Source organism: Gorilla gorilla, chromosome 2, assembly GCF_029281585.2.
Source record: "Gorilla gorilla gorilla isolate KB3781 chromosome 2, NHGRI_mGorGor1-v2.1_pri, whole genome shotgun sequence".
Taxonomy (NCBI): domain Eukaryota; kingdom Metazoa; phylum Chordata; class Mammalia; order Primates; family Hominidae; genus Gorilla; species Gorilla gorilla.
Genome location: NC_086017.1, coordinates 68,608,424 through 68,630,843, shown reverse-complemented (window position 1 = coordinate 68,630,843; position 22,420 = coordinate 68,608,424). Strand labels below are relative to the sequence as shown.

Sequence of the window (22,420 nt, the reverse complement as noted above, 5' to 3'; positions counted from 1 at the left end):
GACCCAAAATGTTTAGCTTTCATCATTGGAGTTTACTTTTTTAAAAATTTATTTATTTTTGAGACCAGGTCTCATTCTGTCACCCAAGCTGGAGTGCAGTGGCACAATCATACCTCACTATAGCCTCGACCCTCCAGGCTCAAGCAGTCCTCCCACTTCAAGCCCCCCAAGTAACCCAAGCAGCTGGGACTACTTTTTTTTTCTTTCTTCTTTTTTTTTTTTTGGTAGAGATGAGGTCTTGCTATATTGCCCATGCTGGTCTTGAACTCCGGGGCGTAAGTGATCCCCCAGCCTCAGCCTCCCAAAGTGCTGGGATTACAGGCATGAGCCACTGCACCTGGCCAAATTCATATTTTTAATGGTGAAAGCTGCTAGGATCAATTTAGACCATGCAAGTTAGTATAAGGAAGAAAACCCACTTCACTCTCTCCTTCTTAGTTGGTCAAGGGACCAATCTAACACCTATGTTTCATAAGCATTTGTCACCTAAAATACTTTATAAAGATATTTTGAAGCTGTATTTCAGAAGGGTTTTCTTATAGATCTCATCAAATTAGAAGCTCCTAAAGAGAGAGACTGCTTTAAAAAAAAAAAAAAAAAGGAGTAAAAAAAATTCAACCAGCGTAGAAAAGTAGAAAGTAAAAAATAAGTCTTACTCCTCCCATGCCCAACCCTACATTTCTACTGCCAGATGTGATTATGGTTAACAGTTTTTTGGGCATTCTTCAGAAATTTTCTATGCATATATTAGAAAATACATTGTTATGCATATATTTTTTCTATATAAAAAGGATAAGACTATACTGTTCTACAACTTTTTTAAATTTTTTGGATTTGTACAGATAGATTGACAACATTCTACTTTGGCTGCTAGATATTATTTCATTGTTTGGGTGTACCATAATTTATTCAGCCAGTTCCCTGGTAATGGACATTTATCTAGGTGGTTTCCAGCTCTTTGTTACTGTAGACAGTGCTGTAATAAACATCTTCATTTGCATATGTTTATGAGGTAGGGCAAGTATGTGTTTACAGTTAATTTCTAGCAGTGGAATTACTTGGTCAAAAGGTAACTTTGAAAGATATTACCAAACTGTTCACCAATTTACACTCTGGCAGTATATGCTGCTAGTGTCCCATCTCCTTAATTTTACCCTATTTTATCAAATGTTAGAACTTTTGCCAAGCTACTATGTATCAATAGTATATCATTATTTTAATTTGTATTTCTATAATTATATGCAAGCTCAAGCATTTTTCTGTATTTTGGGGACATTTATATTTCTTTTCTTTTGACCTGCACATTCACATATGTGCCTACTTTTCTGGGACCATGCCTTGTATTTGTTCAGTATCCTTACATATCCAACACAGTGTTGGGCACAAAGACACTCAGTAACTATTTATGAGACACATACAAAGAATCTAAAACATTCCTTATTAGAGTATAAGACCCTTGAGGCAAACTGCCATCACTTAAGATCCTCGCTCTCACAGAATGACAAAAACAAGAAACAAAATTTCTCTGGAAATTTCTGTACATTGTGAAGGGGAGGAAAGACTTTCTCTGCCTTCTTAGTTTCTGTTGCTGGGGTCCATGAGTCAAACTAACAAAAGAAAAATTAACAGGAGAAAAGCATGCAAATTTTACTTGATGTTAATATTTTAATTTTTACATGTGCATGGAAGTCTTCATAGAAAAGAAATTAAGACTCAAAGAAGGGCTAGACCCAGAAGACTATATACCATTATAACAATGAGAGATAAGTTGTGGAGATGTGACAAGACAACAGGAAATGGGGTTTGGGCTAGGGGCAGTAAATTGTGGGGATGTGATTAAGAAATGTATGGGGAAAACTAATGGAAGACAGGGGTTGTTTTAGTAAGATTTGTTCGTAGAGACTCATCTCAGTGTTACCTCCCCATTTCTGGTGATAAGAACGTTCTCCTCTCCTGGTACAGGAAGAATGTCCTTCTCAGGGGAAATTTCTGCCCTGTTTTTAGGGACAAAGTAGAAGGTCAGAGAGTTCTTCTTGCATCTACTGTTTCCCGATGGTCTTTAGCTCAAACTCAATATGCTAATATGGCATATTTGGGGGTAGCTTGTTCCAATCCCCTTATAACGTTATTTTGACACACTGGGAAATGGATATTGTTAACGGGAAGGCTCTATGTTTCTTTTTTGTTTGTTTTTGGTTTTTGCTTTTTTGTTGTTGTTTTTTTATTATACTTTAAGTTCTGGGTTACATGTGCAGAATGTGCAGGTTTGTTACATAGGTATACACGTGCCATGGTGGTTTGCTGCAGCCATCAACCCATCACCTACATTAGGTATTTCTCCTAACGTTATCCCTCCCCTAGTCCCCCACCCCCCAACAGGCCCCAGTGTGTGATGTTCCCCTCCCTGTGTCCATGTGTTCTCATTATTCAACTCCCACTTATGAGTGAGAACATGCAGTGTTTGGTTTTGTGATCTTGTGATAGTTTGCTGAGAATGACGGTTTCCGGCTTCATCCATGTCCCTGCAAAGGACATGAACTCATGCTTTTTTATGGCTGCATAGTATTCCATGGTGTATATGTGCCACATTTTCTTAATCCAGTCTATCATTGATGGACATTTGGGTTGGTTCCAAGTCTTTGCTGTTGTGAATAGTGCCACAGTAAACATACGTGTGCATGTGTCTTTATCGCAGAATGATTTCAAACACCTATGTACTAAATTCCCACAATAACACTATTCTATTTTGCCTAAATTACACAAAAACAGGCTCCTAACTGACCTTCCTGGTCCCTATCTTATTCTCCACTAATTCAGTCTCCCACCACTGCCACTGTGAGCTTTCTCAAATGCAAATCCAAGATTCTTCTATCTTAAAATCCTTCAGTAGGTCCCCAGCACCTTCATAATAAGGTAAGAACTCCTTAGTTTGCCATCTAAGCATCCCGCTTCTTCAACAACTGACTACAATTGCTGGGAGTACCCCAAGGTCTCTCTCACACCTTTCTACTGTACTTCATGCTGTTCCTTCTAGAATATTCTTCCATCTCTTCACTATGTGGCTGCCTCATTCTCATCCTTCAGGAATAACCCTTTCATGACTTTTGCTAGAAAGCCTTCCCTGAACTATTCTCCTGACTATAAGAGGTTCCTTGGGCTTACCTCTATCTAACACTTACTTCACTCTCTTATAAATGTTGGTCTAGTGACCTGTTCCCAGTAGACCAAATTCCTCAAAGGCAGGAACCATGTCTTACTCCTCAGTACCCCGCATAAAGTCTGCAACAGCACAGGGGCTCGATAAACATCTACTAAGTGTAAAATTATAAAGCAACTATGATGATAACAGTCTATAGAAGGAAAGGAAAGGGTCAGCTTTCTTTCATATTATCTCAAGTAGATGGGATATTACTGTTCACGTATTGTTGAGTTCAATGCCTGATGTCTGGATTTGTGCCTCCAGAGTTGAATTATCTACATATGTAATAGTTCAGTGTCTAGAAAATAGTCCCAAGATGCTTTGTCATTAATATTTTTTTAACCTGAGGGAAAGTACTGGCATACAGGAAAGATAGAAAGATATTCTGCAGAGAACATATAAAGTATATTTAATAGAGTATAGAGAAGATGGTGCTTGTGGTTTCTTAAAGCACTGAGCACTTGTGGGAAACTGGATCCTCTCTGTTTTGTGGATTTATCTAATAAAGACATAGGCAGGAGAGGTGATTTTGTAGAAACCAGAAGAAAGAGTATGATTTCCCATTTGTATGAGTGTTTATTGCATACCTCCATATAAACCTGGATTGATGTGAGATGAAAACACAGTAGTATTTGTTTATGCATCGTGTTTCCCGCCTTTTGCTATGGTAGAGATGTGATCCTATTCCAGATGTCACGATAATGTAAACATCCTCTGGGAGCACTTTTAGGAGGGGAGACATGTCTGGCAAGCGTAATTCTCATGTCAGTCTCAACTAGCTGCCTTTTCAGCTCCTGTTATTCCTCCCGCCACTCTCAGAGCACGCTCTCCTGACCTTCTCCTTACAAGTTCTTCCTCAGAGAACTCATCCATTTTCCCATCTTTTTGTTCTCATCTATATGTCTTTCTCTTTTAGCCCTGGCCCTCCTGAGAGCATTCATTCAGCAAATTGAATTTATTGAGAATTCAATATGTGAAGAATTTATTGAGAATTCAATATGTGAAGAACTCAGACATGATCGCCAGACACGATTCAGTCACACAAATGGGCAGGTCATTACACACTGAGATGACTGATCTGTAGTAACCATGGAATCTTTCCGGACATCTTCTCTCAGCCCTGCTATATCCACCCTTCATGCTGCTCTCTGTCCAGAGAGGCTGATAGACATAAACTACATCAATGGACTTCCTTGTCCTCTGGCTTCTGATGGCACTCAGCCAATGAAGATCAGAGAAGGAGGGAGAAGGAAGTCAGGGGAACTCTTCCCCATCTCCCTCCCTGTAGGGCTAACTCGGGCTTACTGCAAAATTTGGCCCAGGGTCACAGCTCCTATCAAGGAGGTCCTGTCTCCACACCTTTTGCTTTCTGGGTCTGGCCACTGCCGCTTCCTTTTCCCTTAAGGTCTAAGGGTGGCAACAGCCCTGGTATTCATACGGTCCCATTTGGATCCCCTACCTGTTCTTACCTTTTTATAAGCCCTCCCTCAAATTCTCCCCAGTTCATCCTAATGTGAGTATGCCAAGTGTTTCCTGCTGGGATATTGACTGGGAGAACTTGTGGTAGACTTAGAACTCAAGCAAGTCTCCTCTAAAGTAACATTTGAGCTGAAAGCTGAAGACTGAGGATAAAGAGAGTCAACTAGGCCATTGTAAGAAGAGAGACTACGGATGTGGCTTTCATGTGAAGCCTGAGGGGAGGTGTGGTGGTGACTGTAAGGGAAAGATACAAAAAATGCTGGGGCAATAGAACCAGGCTAGTCAAGGCTTTAAGCCAATGTGGTTATTTGGGGTTTTACCCTAAAAACAAATTTTGAAAAGCTTACTCTGGTTTGGATTATATAGAGTCCAGATTGGCTAGAGGAAGAACACGGGAGCGGTGCTAGAAACGTAGACTAGGATAATGGCAATGGGTTTGGAGACACATATTCGAGAGCTAAGTCTAAGACTTAGTAAGATATCCCTAAATATTTCCAGCACATCACCACGTGGAGAAACTTTCAAGACCTCAGATTCCCGCTCGTGCTAAACCAAGCACTTCCATTATCCCAAACTGGTTTCCTCTTCCCAGTTTTCCAATTAATTCAGTGGTGCCAATACTGTTTCATTCCCCTAGAATCCAGATTTTAAACTTCCTCATTCTCTCTTCAGACTGGCTTCCTCCATGTGACAGGAAATGGGATCACCAGTGGCATCTGAATTTCACTTTGTTTGGCTCCCATCTTCATTGTGAGAATCTCTCTTTTTCAGATCCAGTTTGAGAAGTTCCAGGGAAGCACAGCAGCTGGCCCTTATTAGGTTGGGTGTCCACCTCTCGACCAATCTGCTCCAGAAAGCCATGTGTGTAGAGGTGGCTATTCCAAGGAGAAGGGGGAGGAGGGAGTCTTGAACAGTTCCTTAGCTCTCTCCTACTGTATCTTGAAAAAAGATTAGAATTATTCCTTAGCCATAAGGGGTAAGGGTAGGAGAAATGCATACAAGTAAAAAGAAAACAGATTTTACCTCAACATGAGGAAAAACTGTTGAACAGCCAAAACTACTTGAAGATGAAATGTGATATTTGAAAGTAGTAGGTAGACAGTTTCTGATGGTAATCAAGCATAGATTAGATAACCACGTGGTGGGAATGTTGTGGAACGGTTTCAGAACATCGATGGGGGTTATTCTTCAATATTAAGAATCTGGTTAGAGACTTCTGAGGAAAACAAACAAAAATTAAACAACAGCATCTTAATACTTATTCAAGTCCAGAGATATATGAAAGAGGGCATGGTGGCCCACACCTGTAATCCCAGCACTTTGGGAGGCTGAGGTGGGAGAATCACTTGAAGCTAGGAGTTAGAGTCCAGGCTGGGAAACATAGCAAGACCCTGTCTCTATAGAAAGTTTTAAACACAGGAAAAAAAGAGATATGCAAAAGAGTTCCCAACTTATATTTTAAGATCCCTTCTTGAAGTGGGAGATGAATTCTATGAAGAAATGCTATTGAGAGCACTTTCTATATGTTTTAGTTTTTTAAAAAAGGAAGACAAATTTTCTTAGTTTTTTTAAGCTAGTAAATATGTTTCTGAATAAACATTCTGTTTCCTGAGGTAGAAAATTAAATTTTTCTTTCTTGGCTATAAAGAAGCAGGTGTGTGTCCCTGACCTGTGTGTGTATATTGAATACATGGTAAGGAAACAAAAGCATGCTTTTAGCAAGGGGAGGAAGAGCAAGATGGAAGAAGAATGCAGAGTGGGTTACAACAGCAGCATTATTTGTTGTTATGGAGACTTTCAATATCAAGTACCACTCAGTATTCTTGGCTAAGAAAGAGACTGTTTCAATAGTCATACATTTGGCAAATATTGAGGGAGCAGCTACTGTGTGCCAGGAACTCTGCTAGGAGCTAGAGTCTAATGGGGGTGCGACATTCATCAAATGATCAAACAAATGAGGTTGTAATTATGAGCTGAGATGAGAGCTCTTAACGAGAAGATCACAGTTGCTCTAAAAGAAGGAGTGAAAGGAGCTCAACTAGATTGAAGAGGGGATGTCAGCGAAGATTTCCCAAGAGTGTGATGCTTTAGCCAAAATACAAAGGCTGGGTATGAATTCACCAGGCCAAGGGACAGTAGAAAGAGAGGAGGAAAGCATGGTCTAGACAAGGGGGCACAGCCTGGGCAAAGGCCCAGTGATGGTAGGGAGCATGGCACACTCTAGGGACAGAGAAGACCAGCGTGGCCAGAGGATAGGGAGTGTGATGGAACATTGTACCACATGAGGTTGGAAAAATACATAGAGACTAGTCTATGGAAAGCCTCAAAGGCTAAGGTAATGGTTCTGGTCTTTCTCCTGAGGATGATGGCTTCCCAATGACACTGGGAAGACACTTTGAAACAAGAGATGGACATATTATCAAGTAATTTTGGCTATAGTGTGGAGAACAGAGGAGAAATGAAGCCAGGATGAGTGAATATGAGGGGATCAGGTAAGAGCTTTTGCTGCAGATGACACAAGCCAAGATAGTTGCTTAGACCTTGGTGGTGGAAGGGGAGATGGTGAGAAAGGTAGATTCAAAGCTATTTAGGAGAAAAATCGGCAGGAATTTTCATAAGAACCTCAAGCATTGTCTACTTCACAGTTCCTTTCACTAAGGCATGGGTCATTGAACTATAGCCTGTAGGCCCAAATCCTACCCACTGCCTGTTTTTGTAAATAAGGCTTTATTAGAATCCAGCCATGCCCATTCATAAACCTGTTGTTTATGCCTGTTTTTGCAGTACAAGAGCAGAGTTAAACAGTTGTGACAGAGACCTTTATGGCTCATAAAACTAACACATTTCCTATCTGGCCCTTTACAGAAAAACTTTGCAAAGCATGGATTTTTCACTACTTGAAATACCATTTCCATGATATCCCATGATGCATAAGTTCTTTATCTGGAGCCCAGAGGTTCACATATGGGCTTTAGACTATCTCTGACCTCCTGAAATTGGAAGTAAAATTTGGCATTTATGTATATATTTTTGGGAAACAGTTTTCACCAGCTTTTAATAAGAATCTATGAATTGTCCCCAAAAATGAGCTATCTCCTAGTTCTCTCCGCAGTCTGTTCTCTGGCCATAAAAGATTTTTAAAATCTAAATTTCTTTCAGTGAATAAGAAATGTACACTGATACTAAATGATAAATATCATTAAGTATGGATAGACATTGCTGCAAATTGTTAAATTCCTAATATAAGATCCCCAGTGAAAATGACCCAGAGCTTTATGATAGCAGGTAGCTCAGTGCTGTAATTGAAAGATATATAATAATTATTGCCATGTTTTAGATTTCTGAAATAATGACTATGCCAAATAATTACTTAAATATATACAAGATTGTAGATAGCTCTTTTGCAAGTAAATCCCTTCACAGGAACAAATGGATGGGTACAGCTCATGTTTTGTGTTTTTGTTTGTTTGTTTTGTTTTTTTGGGGGGCTAGAATGTGTTCTCCATCAGACCATGACTCTTTAAGTGTAGGAACCAAGAATAATTTATCCTGAAATCCCCACACAGCCTGGCACACAGCAGTTCAGTAAATGCTTACTGTATACATAAAGAGATGATAAAGCTAACTTGCTCTTATGTTATGTGTATATGTGTGTGCGTGTGTGTGTGTGTAGATGTATATATATGTGTATACACATACAGTATACTTATAGGAAGCACATTAATAAAATAAATGTATATAAAATTGTCTCGTAAACACAATCTTGTTTTTAGACAAAGGAAATGAAGCCATAGTCTATCTTCACTGAGGATATTGTCTTCAATTCTAAAGGTATCTGATTCAGCCCTACTCAGGCAGTGTCCACTGTCTAGCATGCAGGTTGAATGAAAACAATGTGGTATTCCTTTATGGCCAAGATTTTAGTATTAAATCAATCTGTTCATTATAAAAATTCACAAGATAGTATTTATTCTTCATCTGTTCAATATTTTTATTTGTGTATTTAATACGAATCCGTGGTCTTGACCCTTGAATACAGCACCTCTTCTTGCAGAGTACTCAATATGTGCAGGTGTGCCTAGGAGCCCTCTCCCTCCAGTTTCAAGAGGAGGATAAGGGTGGGAGACATACCTGAGTCCTCAAGAGGAAGGAGGAAGAGGAGGCTCCTTCCTGCATGTGCTCAGAGAGCAGGCCTGACTGAAAGGATGTTTATCTACCCAAGGAAATGGAGGCTTTTCATTACAGGGAGATAGAGTCAGTCCATGGCATAAAAGGATTATAGTCAGGTGGAGCCAAGATGGCCAAATAGAAAGAGCTCCAGTCTACAGCTCCCAGCGTGAGTGACGCAGAAGACGGGTGATTTCTGCATTTCCAACTGAGGTACCGGGTTCATCTCACTGGGGAGTATCGGACAGTGGGTGCAGTACACCGAGCATGAGCTGAAGCAGGGCGAGGCATTGCCTCACCCGGGAAGCGCAAGGGGTCAGGGAATTCCCTTTCCTAGTCAAAGAAAGAGGTGACAGACGGCACCTGGAAGATCAGGTCACTCCCACCCTAATACTGTGCTTTTCCAACAGTCTTAGCAAATGGCACACCAGGAGATTATATCCCACGCATGGCTCAGAGGGTCCTACACCCATGGAGCCTCGCTCGTTGCTAGCACAGCAGTCTGAGATCAAACTACAAGGTGGCAGCGAGGCTGGAGGAGGGGCGCTCTCCATTGCTGAGGCTTGAGTAGATAAACAAAGCAGCTGGGAAGCTCAAACTGGGTGGAGCCCACTGCAGCTCACGGAGGCCTGCCTGCCTCTGTAGACTCCACCTCTGGGGGCAGGGCATAGCCAAACAAAAGGCAGCAGAAACCTCTGCAGACTTAAATGTCCCTGTCTGACAGCTTTGAAGAGAGTAGTGGTTCTCCCAGCACGCAGCTTGAGATCTGAGAACCGACAGACTGCCTCCTCAAGTGGGTCCCTGACCCCTGAGTAGCCTAACTGGGAGGAACCCCCCAGTAGAGGCAGACTGACACCTCACACAGTCAGGTACGCCTCTGAGACAAAACTTCCAGAGGAACTATCAGGCAGCAACATTTGCTGTTCACCAATATCCACTGTTCTGCAGCCTCCACTGCTGATACCCAGGCAAACAGGGTCTGGAGTGCACCTCCAGCAAACTCCAACAGACCTGCAGCTGAGGGTCCTGACTGTTAGAAGGAAAACTAACAAACAGAAAGGACATCCACACCAAAACCCCATCTGTACATCACCATCATCAAAGACCAAAGGTAGATAAAACCACGAAGATGGGGAAAAAACAGAGCAGAAAAACTGGAAACTCTGAAAATCAGAGTGCCTCTCCTCCTCTAAAGGAATGCAGCTTCTCACCAGCAATGGAACAAAGCTGGATGGGGAATGACTTTGACGAGTTAAGAGAAGAAGGCTTCAGACAATCGAACTACTCTGAGCTACAGGAGGAAGTTCAAACCCATGGCAAAGAAGTTAAAAACCTTGAAAAAAAATTGGACGAATGGCTAACTAGAATAACCAATGCAGAGAAGTCCTTAAAGGACCTGATGGAACTGAAAACCACGGCACAAGAACTACGTGACAAATCCACAAGCCTCAGTAGCCGATTCAATCAACTGGAAGAAAGGGTATCAGTGATGGAAGATCAAATGGATGAAATGAAGCGAGAAGAGAAGTTTAGAGAAAAAAGAATAAAAAGAAGAAAGCCTCCAAGAAATATGGGACTATGACCGAATCTACGTCTGATTGGTGTACCTGAAAGTGACAGGGAGAATAGAACCAAGTTGGAAAACACTCTGCAGGATATTATCCAGGAGAACTTCCCCAATCTAGCAAGGCAGACCAACATTCAGATTCAGGAAATACAGAGAACACCACAAAGATACTCCTCGAGAAGAGCAACTCCAAGACACATAATTGTCAGATTCACCAAAGTCGAAATGAAGGAAAAAATGTTAACAGCAGCCAGAGAGAAAGGTCAGATTACCCACAAAGGGAAGCCCATCAGACTAACAGCTGATTTCTCGACAGAAACTCTACAAGCCAGAAGAGAGTGGGGGCCAATATTCAACATTCTTAAAGAAAAGAATTTTCAACCCAGAATTTCATATCCAGCCAAACTAAGCTTCATAAGTGAAGGAGAAATAAAATCCTTTACAGACAAGCAAATGCTGAGAGATTTTGTCACCACCAGGTCTGCCCTAAAAGAGTTCCTGAAGGAAGCGCTAAACATGGAAAGGAACAACCGGTACCAGCCACTGCAAAAACATGACAAATTGTAAAGACCATCGAGGCTAGGAAGAAACTGCATCAACTGATGAGCAAAATCACCAGCTAACATCATAATGACAGGATCAAATTCACACATAACAATATTAACCTTAAATGTAAATGGACTAAATGCTCCAATTAAAAGACACAGACTGGCAAATTGGATAAAGAGTCAAGACCCATCAGTGTGCTGTATTCAGGAAACCCATCTCACGTGCAGAGACACACATAGGCTCAAAATAAAGGGATGGAGGAAGATCTACCAAGCAAATGGAAAAGAAAAAAAGGCAGAGGTTGCAATCCTAGTCTCTGATAAAACAGACTTTAAACCAACAAAGATCAAAAGAGACAAAGAAGGCCATTACATAATGGTAAAGGGATCAATTCAATAAGAAGAGCTAACTATCATAAATATATATGCACCCAATACAGGAGCACCCAGATTCATAAAGCAGGTCCTTAGAGACCTACAAAGAGACTTAAACTCCCACACAATAATAATGGGAGACTTTAACACCCCACTGTCAACATTAGACAGATCGATGAGACAGAAAGTTAACAAGGATATCCAGGAATTGAACTCAGCTCTGCACCAAGCAGACCTAATAGACATCTAGAGAACTCTCCACCCCAAATCAACAGTATATACATTTCTTTTCAGCACCACACCACACCTATTCCAAAATTGACCACATAGTTGGAAATAAAGCACTCCTCAGCAAATGTAGATTAACAGAAATTATAACAAACTGTCTCTCAGACCACAGTGCAATCAAACTAGAACTCAGGATTAAGAAACTCACTCAAAACCGCTCAACTACATGGAAACTGAACAACCTGCTCCTGAATGACTACTGCGTACATAACGAAATGAAGGCAGGAATAAAGATGTTCTTTGAAACCAAAGAGAACAAAGACACAACGTACCAGAATCTCTGGGACACATTCAAAGCAGTGTGTAGAGGGAACTTTATAGCACTAAATGCCCACAAGAGAAAAAGCAAGAAAGATCTAAAATTGACACCCTAACATCAAAATTAAAAGAACTAGAGAAGCAAGAGCAAACACATTCAAAAGCTAACAGAAGGCAAGAAATAACGAAGATCAGAGCAGAACTGAAGGAAATAGAGACACAAAAAACTCTTCAAAAAAATCAATGAATCCAGGAGCTCGTTTTTTGAGAAGATCAACAAAATTGATAGACCACTAGCAAGACTAATAAAGAAGAAAAGAGAGAAGAGTCAAATAGGTGCAATAAAAAATGATAAAGGGGATATCACCACCAATCCCACAGAAATACAAACTACCATCAGAGAATACTATAAACACCTCTACACAAATAAACTAGAACATCTAGAAGAAATGGATAAATTCCTCGACACATACACCCTCCCAAGACTAAACCAGGAAGAAGTTGAATCTCTGAATAGACCAATGACAGGCTCTGAAATTGAGGCAATAAGTAATAGCTTACCAACCAAAAAGAGTCCAGGACCAGATGGATTCACAGCCAAATTCTACCAGAGGTACAAGGAGGAACTGGTACCATTCCTTCTGAAACTATTCCAATCAATAGAAAAAGAGGGAATCCTCCCTAACTCATTTTATGAGGCCAGCATCATCCTGATACCAAAGCCTGGCAGAGACACAACAAAAAAAGAGAATTTTAGATCAATATCCCTGATGAATATCGATGCAAAAATCCTCAATAAAATACTGGCAAACCAAATCCAGCAACACATCAAAAAGCTTATCCACCATGATCAAGTGGGCTTCATCCCTGGGATGCAAGGCTGGTTCAACATACGCAAATAAATAAATGTAATCCAGCATATAAACAGAACCAACGACAAAAACCACATGATTATCTCAATAGATGCAGAAAAGGCCTTTGACAAATTTCAACAGCCCTTCATGCTAAAAACTCCCAATAAATTAGGTATTGATGGGACCTATCTCAAAATAATAAGAGCTATTTATGACAAACCCACAGCCAATATCATACTGAATGGGAAAAAACTGGAAGCATTCCCTTTGAAAACTGTCACAAGACAGGGATGCCCTCTCTCACCACTCCTATTCAACATAGCGTTGGAAGTTCTGGCCAGGGCAATCAGGCAGGAGAAAGAAATAAAGGGTATTCAATTAGGAAAAGAGGAAGTCAAATTGTCCCTGTTTGCAGATGACATGATTGTATATCTAGAAAACCCCATCGTCTCAGCCGAAAATCTCCTTAAGCTGATAGGCAACTTCAGCAAAGTCTCAGGATACAAAATCAGTGTGCAAAAATCACAAGCATTCTTATACACCAATAACAGACAAACAGAGAGCCAAATAATGAGTGAACTCCCATTCACAATTGCTTCAAAGAGAAGAAAATACCTAGGAATCCAACTTACAAGGGATGTGAAGGACCTCTTCAAGGAGAACTACAAACCACTGCTCAACAAAACAAAAGAGGATGCAAAGAAATGGAAGAACATTGCATGCTCATGGGTGGGAAGAATCAGTATGTGAAAATGGCCATACTGCCCAAGGTAATTTATAGATTCCATGCCATCCCCATCAAGCTACCAATGACTTTCTTCACAGAATTGGAAAAAACTACTTTAAAGTTCATATGGAACCAAAAAGGAGCCCACATTGCCAAGTCAATCCTAAGCCAAAAGAACAAAGCTGGAGGCATCACGCTACCTGACTTCAAACTATACTACAAGGCTACAGTAACCAAAACAGCATGGTACTGGTACCAAAACAGAGATATTGACCAATGGAAGAGAACAGAGCCCTCAGAAATAATGCCACATATCTACAACCATCTGATCTTTGACAAACCTGAGAAAAACAAGCAATGGGGAAAGGATTCCCTATTTAATAAATGGTGCTAGGAAAACTGGCTAGCCATTTGTAGAAAGCTGAAATTGGATCCCTTCCTTACACCTTGTACAAAAATTAATTCAAGATGGATTAAAGACTTACATGTTAGACCTAAAACCATAAAAACCCTAGAAGAAAACCTAGGCAATACCATTCAGGACATAGGCATGGGCAAGGACTTCATGTCTAAAACACCAAAAGCAATGGCAACAAAAGACAAAATTGACAAATGGGATCTAATTAAACTAAAGAGCTTCTGCACAGCAGAAGAAACTTCCGTCAGAGTGAACAGGCAACCTACAGAATGGGAGAAAATTTTTGCAATCTACTCATCTGACAAAGGGCTAATAGCCAGAATCTACAATGAACTCAAACAAATTTACAAGAAAAAAACAACCCCATCAACAAGTGGGTGAAAGATATGAACAGACACTTCTCAAGACATTTATGCAGCCAAAAGACACATGAAAAAATGCTCATCATCACTGGCCATCAGAGAAATGCAAATCAAAACCACAATGAGATACCATCTCACACCAGTTAGAATGGCAATCATTAAAAAGTCGGGAAACAACAGGTGCTGGAGAGGATGTGGAGAAATAGGAATGCTTTTACACTGTTGCTGGGACTGTAAACTAGTTCAACCATTGTGGAAGTCAGTGTGGTGATTCCTCAAGGATCTAGAACTAGAAATACCATTTGACCCAGCCATCCCATTACTGGGTATATACCCAAAGGACTATAAATCATGCTGCTATAAAGACACATGCACACGTATGTTTATTGCAGCACTATTCACAATAGCAAAGACTTGGAACCAACCCAGATGTCCAACAATGGTAGATTGGATTAAGAAAATATGGCACATATACACCATGGAATACTATGCAGCCATAAAAAAGGATGAGTTCATGTCCTTTGTAGGGACATGGATGAAGCTGGAAACCATCATTCTCAGCAAACTATCGCAAGGACAAAAAACCAAACACCGCATGTTCTCACTCGTAGGTGGGAATTGAACAATGAGAACACACGGACACAGGAAGGGAAACATCACATACTGGGGCCTGTTGTGGGGTGGGGCGAAGGGGGAGGGATAGCATTAGGAGATATACCTAATGCTAAATTATGAGTTAATGGGTGCAGCACACCAGCGTGGCACATGTATACATATGTAACAAACCTGCACATTGTGCACATGTACCCTAAAACTTAAAGTATAATAAATAAATAAATAAGGATTGTAGTCAGGGCTGAGGAAACCAACCAGAGTATCAAGTCCAAGGGGCAAGTATGGAAATGGTGGAACAACAAGCAGGAATAGATTCTGAAGCACAGGTAGCTGGGTAAGAAGCCGACCCAGGAAATGGTTCAGAACTAAAGCTAAGACTGGCATGTGGTGAAGGAGCCTCAGCTAGAACTCCCCATTCCTTGAATGTTTGCTGCTTATGTAGGGGAAAGCATGGAGGTTTAAAGGAGTTGATCAAGGATCAAGACAATGGGCCAGCATTAAATATCACATATAAAAATGTAAACATGTAAGATACAGATGCTGGACTGCATGTTTCTGCTTAAAAATAAAATTATTAAACATACATAAAGTAAAATAAAAAACAAAACAAACAAAATGCCACCAGAGTGGGGAAATTGTATAACTTGGAGCATCATTTCTCAAGGTGTGTTTTGTGGTCCCAAAAGATGTAACAGTTCTAGATACATAAATCTGGGCAATGCTGCATACTCCAGCCTCCTCTTGGGATACTCACAGTGTTTTTAAAGCTCTGAAAAGTCCTGCAAGAAAAATCCTGGTTGATTTTGTTTAGCCCAAAGCTTTTTATATTTTAGTTAAAATAGAAACCTTTCTTTTTACATTATACTTTGTAAATGCTTACTTAGTAAAAAGCTAAACAAATGAGTTAGTTGCCTTGATTAAAAATTTCTTAATTGTATAAAATCTTCTAAATCTGTGTTAAAATAACATTATTTGTCAAAATAACTCTATAGTTATTTTAAAGAGGTAAAATTAGATATACCTTATACCAGAACAAACTCACACCATATACCAGAATAAACTAAAAATGGACCAGAAATCTAATTGTGAAAAATGAATCCATTTAAGTAAATGGAAGAAAACATGGGTGAATTTCTACAGAACTTGGTTGTAGGGAAAGGCTTTATAAAAATGACCCAAAATACAGAGACAATTTTTTTAAATGGCTGATACCTTTGACTACATAAAAATAAAACCTTTTGTATGGCACAAAGAAAAACCACCATAAACAAAGACAAACTATAAAGTGAGGGAAAGATAAAAAATCTGATAGAAGAAAGGGCAAAAGATGTGAACAATCATATATATGGCACATGCATATATATATGTGTGTGTTTGTGTGTGTGTATGTATGTACACATGTGTATTACATAAATGCCCTTAAATATATGAAAATACAGTCAACTCCACGTATAATGAGAACAAATTCAAATCAAGCCTACTTTAAAGTATCATTTCTCACCTCTCAGATCAGAAAGCATTAAAATATTCACAACATATTCCTCTAAAGTTGCTCTCGGGAAATCAGCATTCTCATACATTGCTGGTGAGAATGAAGACAGGTACAACCCTTGTGAAGGGAATTTGCCAATATCTAACAAAGACAAGTATACATTTACCTTTTGTTCCAGGAATCCCACTTTTAGAAATTTACGTTTTCAGGATTTACCTCTAAGTATACAAAAATAGACATACCCAAGGTTATTCATTTAAGTGTTCATTGCAATCATTGCAAAACGTTGAAAACATGCTCAAACATAGAACAGGGTGAAATGAATGATAGTACCTCCATAGGGTAATGTATTATGCTGCTGTAAAAAAAGGATGAGGAAGCTCTCCATGAACTGGTATGGAATGATTTCCAGGATAAATTATAAGCTGAAAAGATAAAAGTACAAAGGAGTATTATAATATGCTACCTTTTGCATAAGAAAAGGAATAAAAAACAGACATGTATCTGTTCAATTTTTGCAAAATGAAACACAGAAAGGCAACACCAGAACTAATGAAATTTATTACCTCTAGAGGTGAGGGTAGGAATAGAGTAGAAGTTATGAGGGGATGGGAACAAACAGGAAGAGATAGGAGGTTGTGACTCTTACCCCAAATGTGCCCTTCTGTAGTTTTGACTTTTGATTGTTAATGTTCTATGTAATCCACAACAACAACAAAAGTAATAAAAATCAACAAGAAGGGAGAAAAAAGCCTAAAATGTAACACAAAAGGAAGCAGATGACTTTCGTTGTATTTCGAATGACTAATATACTCACATTGAAAATGGGGGAAAAAAGAACCCAAGTCAGTTTTGAATATGGTATTTTAACCAAAGAAGAAAAATATCTGTAAGCAAATTGAGAACTTGAGAGAGTAGGTTTAGGGTAAGTGTTTCTTGTTTGTTTTGCTTGGGAATTCTGAAGCTACTTTCGGTAACTTCCATAATTCAGGAAGTAAGTAAATATCTTGAGGATACTGAGGGCCAGTTTCCTCACTGTCAGAAGGGGGTTACAAATACGGAAAGAAGAAAGACGAGAATGAACCTGTGGTATTGTATTAGTATTGGAGGAACCAATGTGAGTGCACAGTTACAGAGATCAGGGATCATCAGATGTTTTCAGTAAAGGAGCAGATAATAAATTACTTAACTCTGCCATTGTAGCACAAAAGTAGCCATAGACAAAATGTAAACAAATGAGCATGGCTGTATTCCCATACATTTTTATTTATGGACACTGAATTTCAAATTTTATATAATTTTCATCTGTCATGAAACATTATTTTAATTTTTTTAACCATTTAAAAATGTAAAAACCATTCTTAGTTTGCAAGCTAGACACAAACAGGCAGTGGGCCAGACTTGGCCCATGGGCCATAGTTTGCTGATTCCTGTTTAGATAAATATATAGGTAGGTCAGTAGATACATAGATTAAGAGATAGAGAGCAAATATGATAAAATGTTAAAGGTGGGGAAACTGGGTGAAGGATATACAGTAGTTCTTTATACTCTTCTTGCAACTTTTCTATAAATCTAAAATTTTTTTAATCACAAAAAGAAGAGCCCTGTATTTTTCATAGCTACTGCTGAAAAGGAAAAACATTGATCAAATTATTGACCTAAGAAGTGAGTGTCTTACATTTCGTAACGTTCACACAACTCCCACCTACACTTTCCCCACTGGGGTAGCTCCTACTGCGATTATATAGTTATATAGTTTCTGATTTGTAGCTGGGGGTGTCATTATTTTCTCCTGTTCATCCTTGTTCTTCATCACCCTTATTGAGTAATGAGGTCACTGCGCTGGTAATTTGTATATGACCTTGTAATTTCCTATAGTGCAGGAATGTTTTGATCTGCTATAATTAAGTAGCCTAAATAAACAGTGCTTATCAGAAAATGCCCCATTAGCTTGGAAGTGTGTGACAAATCCTTTCTGATGCCCTTAATATGTTATTATGAAATTCAGTTACACAGCATGCTCACCTTGCTTATTTCACCAGCCATAATCTAGTGATAGCTATGGTGAGCAGTGACTGAAAGTATCGTAAAATATTATACGTAGGAATTAGGTAATTTTGACATTAATATGCTTTTTATGCTGGAAAAGCAAATAGTTTGTAAGGAAAACTCTGTTGTATAGACTGTTAATCATTCTACCATCCTTTACCGGTTTAGTTCCAACAAAGTCCATTTCTACCTTGGTTTATTTATCATTGTAGGTAAGTCCACACCATGATCTTCATTGATAATGAAGATGATAGTGGTCAAAGCTGAAATTTATTGAGTGCTAATTCTGTACCCATATTCACACCAAATGTTTTTCTTCCATTTGTTTCTGTTTAATCCTAACACTCAACTCTTTTGTTATTATCTCCTTTTCACACATGAAGCTTAGCAATGCTAAGTGACGTGGCCAAGTTCTTACTGTAGGAAGCACGAAGCTGGAATTGGCCTGCAGAGCCAGTGCTCTTAGCTGTTATCTAGAACTGTCTCCCATCGTAGATTAATACCGTAGGAAGTACAGAAATTTAGAAAGAAATTATTTAGTTATAAGGACATACTTCTATTGAGAAGAATAAGGTAAATGATAAAGGGCACTAATAGCAGTGCAAGAAATAGAATTCACATTGGAAAATCTTTTACATCCTCCTGCCTGCTCCTTACCACTAATGAAGCTCAGTGGTAAGTTTAGAGATGAGAAGGGCTTGAAGTAGAACATGCAGTGACTCAAGCCTTCTGGATGTCACCAGCTTGAATTGTACCCCCCAGGTATCTACGAGAGGAAGCAAGAGACTGGGGAAGAGTGCAGTAGGAAGGAAAGTAAAGAGATGGGGAAATGCCCTCACTCCCCCTTCCTTTGCCTTCACTGCTCAAAAGCCCCGATTTAAGAGAGACTGACTCCCACCACTGCTGGGGTCCATGGCAGCTCCAAGACTGACTTCAGTTCTGAGTCACCTTGTGGAGTGTGACCATCCATGACATGTGGCATGTGACTTTGTCACGCTTTCTTACCCAAAGCTCATAAGGAGCTTCATCTCAGCTACATTTCCTCTGAGTTATTGAAATAATTTCTTATGTGAAAAGAACTCTGCTGTAATTTAATAACAACAATAATAAACTTTTGAGAGGAATATTCATTTAGTCGAAGTATTTCTCAAACTGGCTAGTTAAGTGATTGACTCCATATTAACCAATTTACAAAACTGGATATTGATATCTGGACATCTGTCTTTCTGAAATATGAAGGAGGAAAAAAAGTGTTTCTTTGTGGAAGCCCCAGGGAACTGAAAATCCATGGGAAACCTATAATCTATATATGGAATTCCAGACATGCTCATTCACTTTGTTTTCTTTTTAGGGACTGGTTAAATATGTTGAGCCCACCAATCATTCCTCCCAGTCAACAGCCGGCTGAGCAGCGTCCAGATTCCTCTGAAAGTTTGAGTGTTCAAGGTGGGACTATGAAAAACGATATGCATAAGAAAATAAAAATAATTTACTATAAATAGAGAGAATCCATCGCTTTGAGATGCCACTGTTTTTATTAAATGTTGATCACTTAGTCTTACACACCCTAAATGAGGTAACCTGAGCCTCATTTTTTAGAATAATGGGTTCTTTACAACTAAAAAGATGAGAGAAACTACCCTTGTTCTTCTAAAGGTTAATACCAGGGCAAAATATAGTTTAAGGTATAAGAATATGGTTTGGATGTCAAATTGACCTTCATCTGAATTTCAGCACTACCAATTCCCACTGTGTGACCTTTATGAATTTTGATTACTACATCTATAAAATAACACGAATAATAGTTAGTGCCTCCCCGATTATTCCTTGTGAAGATTCAATGAGGTGCTGTATATGAAGCACTTAAAATAGTGCCTACCAAATACCAGCTGTTGGCATTATTATACAGCAGACACGATATTTCAACATCACTCAGATACCTGTTTCCATGAATGCAAAGATACAACCTTTGCATTAAAGCAGAAGTTGTCACGTAGCTACAATAGGTATTAGTAAGATAAAAATCAGAAGGAACCAGGAATGAAAATTTGCCAGGTGTTCGTTTGGTTGGCGTGAGCTATAAAGATGAACCATTAGTTTCTGGTTGTGAGCAGGGAACTTGACTGTCAGGTGTGCGTGGTAGAGGAACATAAGAGAATCTATGGTGAAAACTGAGGAGTTGAGATGGCAGAGGCATGGGGCAATCTCAGGTGCATAATTGGAGTGACAAATAACCTCAGAGTGGGACTCTCTCAGACAGTTTTCTGGGTTGAATTTTGAAGATAGAAATGTTATATCTGAAGCTTTAAAAAAAGTGGAAGTGAAACCAATATAAATTGCTCCAACAAAAGTGCCAGGTTTTTTTTTTTCCTAACTGCCCCAGGGAAAAAAGTAGAGCATCACGTTTTTCTTTAGGTATGGAGAATTCAGAGTGAGAGCCCATACATCTGAGTTGTACGTTTTGGCCGCCCAGGGGATGGAGATGTCTCTGTGATTTACTGTCTAAAATAGATTATGCCCCTCGAATTGGGAATCTTTTTAGAGGTGTGCATTTATAATTACTTATGACAGAAAAATAGAATCTTGGCTGTCAGGAGGAGACCTTGCTGTGAGGGAACAAATAATGTGTTATGTTAGGTGTCCTAAATAAGCCACAGGAACTGAGAGCGTGGTCCTTGAGCAAAGGCACCCAAGATATATATTAGCAAGAAACAGCCGGAAGGATGTCTTAAAGTCACCATTGCCAAGCCCGGTTCTGACAGCAGGAGCTCAGTTATGTTGAAGCTAAACAGAACTTCCATTGAGGGCAAATTCAGAGAATTGTAGAAATGTGCTGGCCAGTGTTATCCAGATCAAGCATCCCTTCTGCCTGTCACCCTGGATTTTTATCAGCTGTCCCCTGGCCCTTTTCTCATATGCTTGGGTGGTTTGTAGTTGATTAATGCCTCCAAAAACAAGCGTTTTCTATTTACTCATCTTCCCCTTTTCTGATATGCTTGAGTGGTTTGTAGTTAATTAACACCATCAAAAAACAGTGTTTCCTATTTGGTTAATGGCATGTTAATTGCATAGTTTTAGGCAGCATAAGACAGTCCATACTTACCAGTATGCTGAGATAGTGTTTCCATCTGTTCTGCTAAAGTGTCAAAGAAAAATTATGGGCTCAAGTTTCCAGTTTATATCATCGGAAGGGGAAGGGAAGTATGGTTGTGAGCAGTCTGGAACCCTTCCTGGGTTCTTGTTGCACGACACCATTCATTTAGCGCTTACTTTATGCCAGACACCAAGTCATTACATTTAGCCCTCACACCACCACCAGGAGGAAATTGTGTGTGTGTGTGTGTGTGTGTGTGTGTGTGTGTGTGTGTGTGTGTGTGTGTGTGTTACAGCTGAGGAAACAGACACAAAGTTCTCAAATGACTTGCCCAAGGTCCCACAACTACTGAGTCACAAAGTTAGGATTTGAACCCAAGCAGCCTGGCCCCAGAGCCCAGCCATTATATTTTTATCCTTTGTGGATTTTGAACTGGGTAAGTAGATTACCTACTAAAAATATATGTATATATAAAACCAGGAGTTGAAATATTATTTTTCCATTAAGAGTTTCTGATCTACAGGAAAAGCATTAATTAAAATATCTCAAGGGCTCAGTGACTAAGTTCTTTAAAAAAGAGAGAGATACCTCTGGTCACCTGTCAGCCCTGAGCCGGCCCCCTCTCCTCCCACCCATGCTTGTTAGAAATGACAGGGAGCCACAGTTGACCAGATCTAAGGCAAGGCCAAGGGAGTGAACAGCTGAATGAAGGGCAGGATCGTTGGATATGGAACTGCCGGGCCTGGGTATTTGCATGTTGTTTGTCTTCTTACAGGCCTTCCCAGACAGTCTTACCTAAGTAGATCAGTCTGCCACTCATTGTGTTCTCTCACTTCACCTTCTAACATAATCTGCATGCCTTTTCACAGTTTGTAAATCTTGATTTGTCTACTTGTTTATTGTCTTTCCTCCTAAGTAGCCTCTGAG

The 22,420-nt window shown here is 39.6% G+C and overlaps 1 protein-coding gene across 9 annotated transcripts in view; it reads left to right on the top strand.

Moving 5' to 3' along the window:
* CFAP20DC (CFAP20 domain containing) overlaps positions 1-22,420 on the top strand; it is a 325,501-nt gene that overhangs the window by 269,556 nt on the left and 33,525 nt on the right. For 7 of the 9 annotated variants that reach the window (XR_004069913.3, XM_031009863.3, XM_055383235.2 and 4 more), the window contains one exon: positions 19,751-19,845. Coding sequence is in view for 6 of the 9 variants with exons in the window: in XM_031009863.3 (XP_030865723.3) it covers positions 19,751-19,845 (95 nt within the window). In the remaining 3 variants the exon portion in view is untranslated. Of the gene's footprint in view, positions 1-19,750; positions 19,896-22,420 lie in introns of those variants that run through there. The other 2 variants (XR_008678500.2, XR_004069914.3) reach the window with 1 other exon arrangement.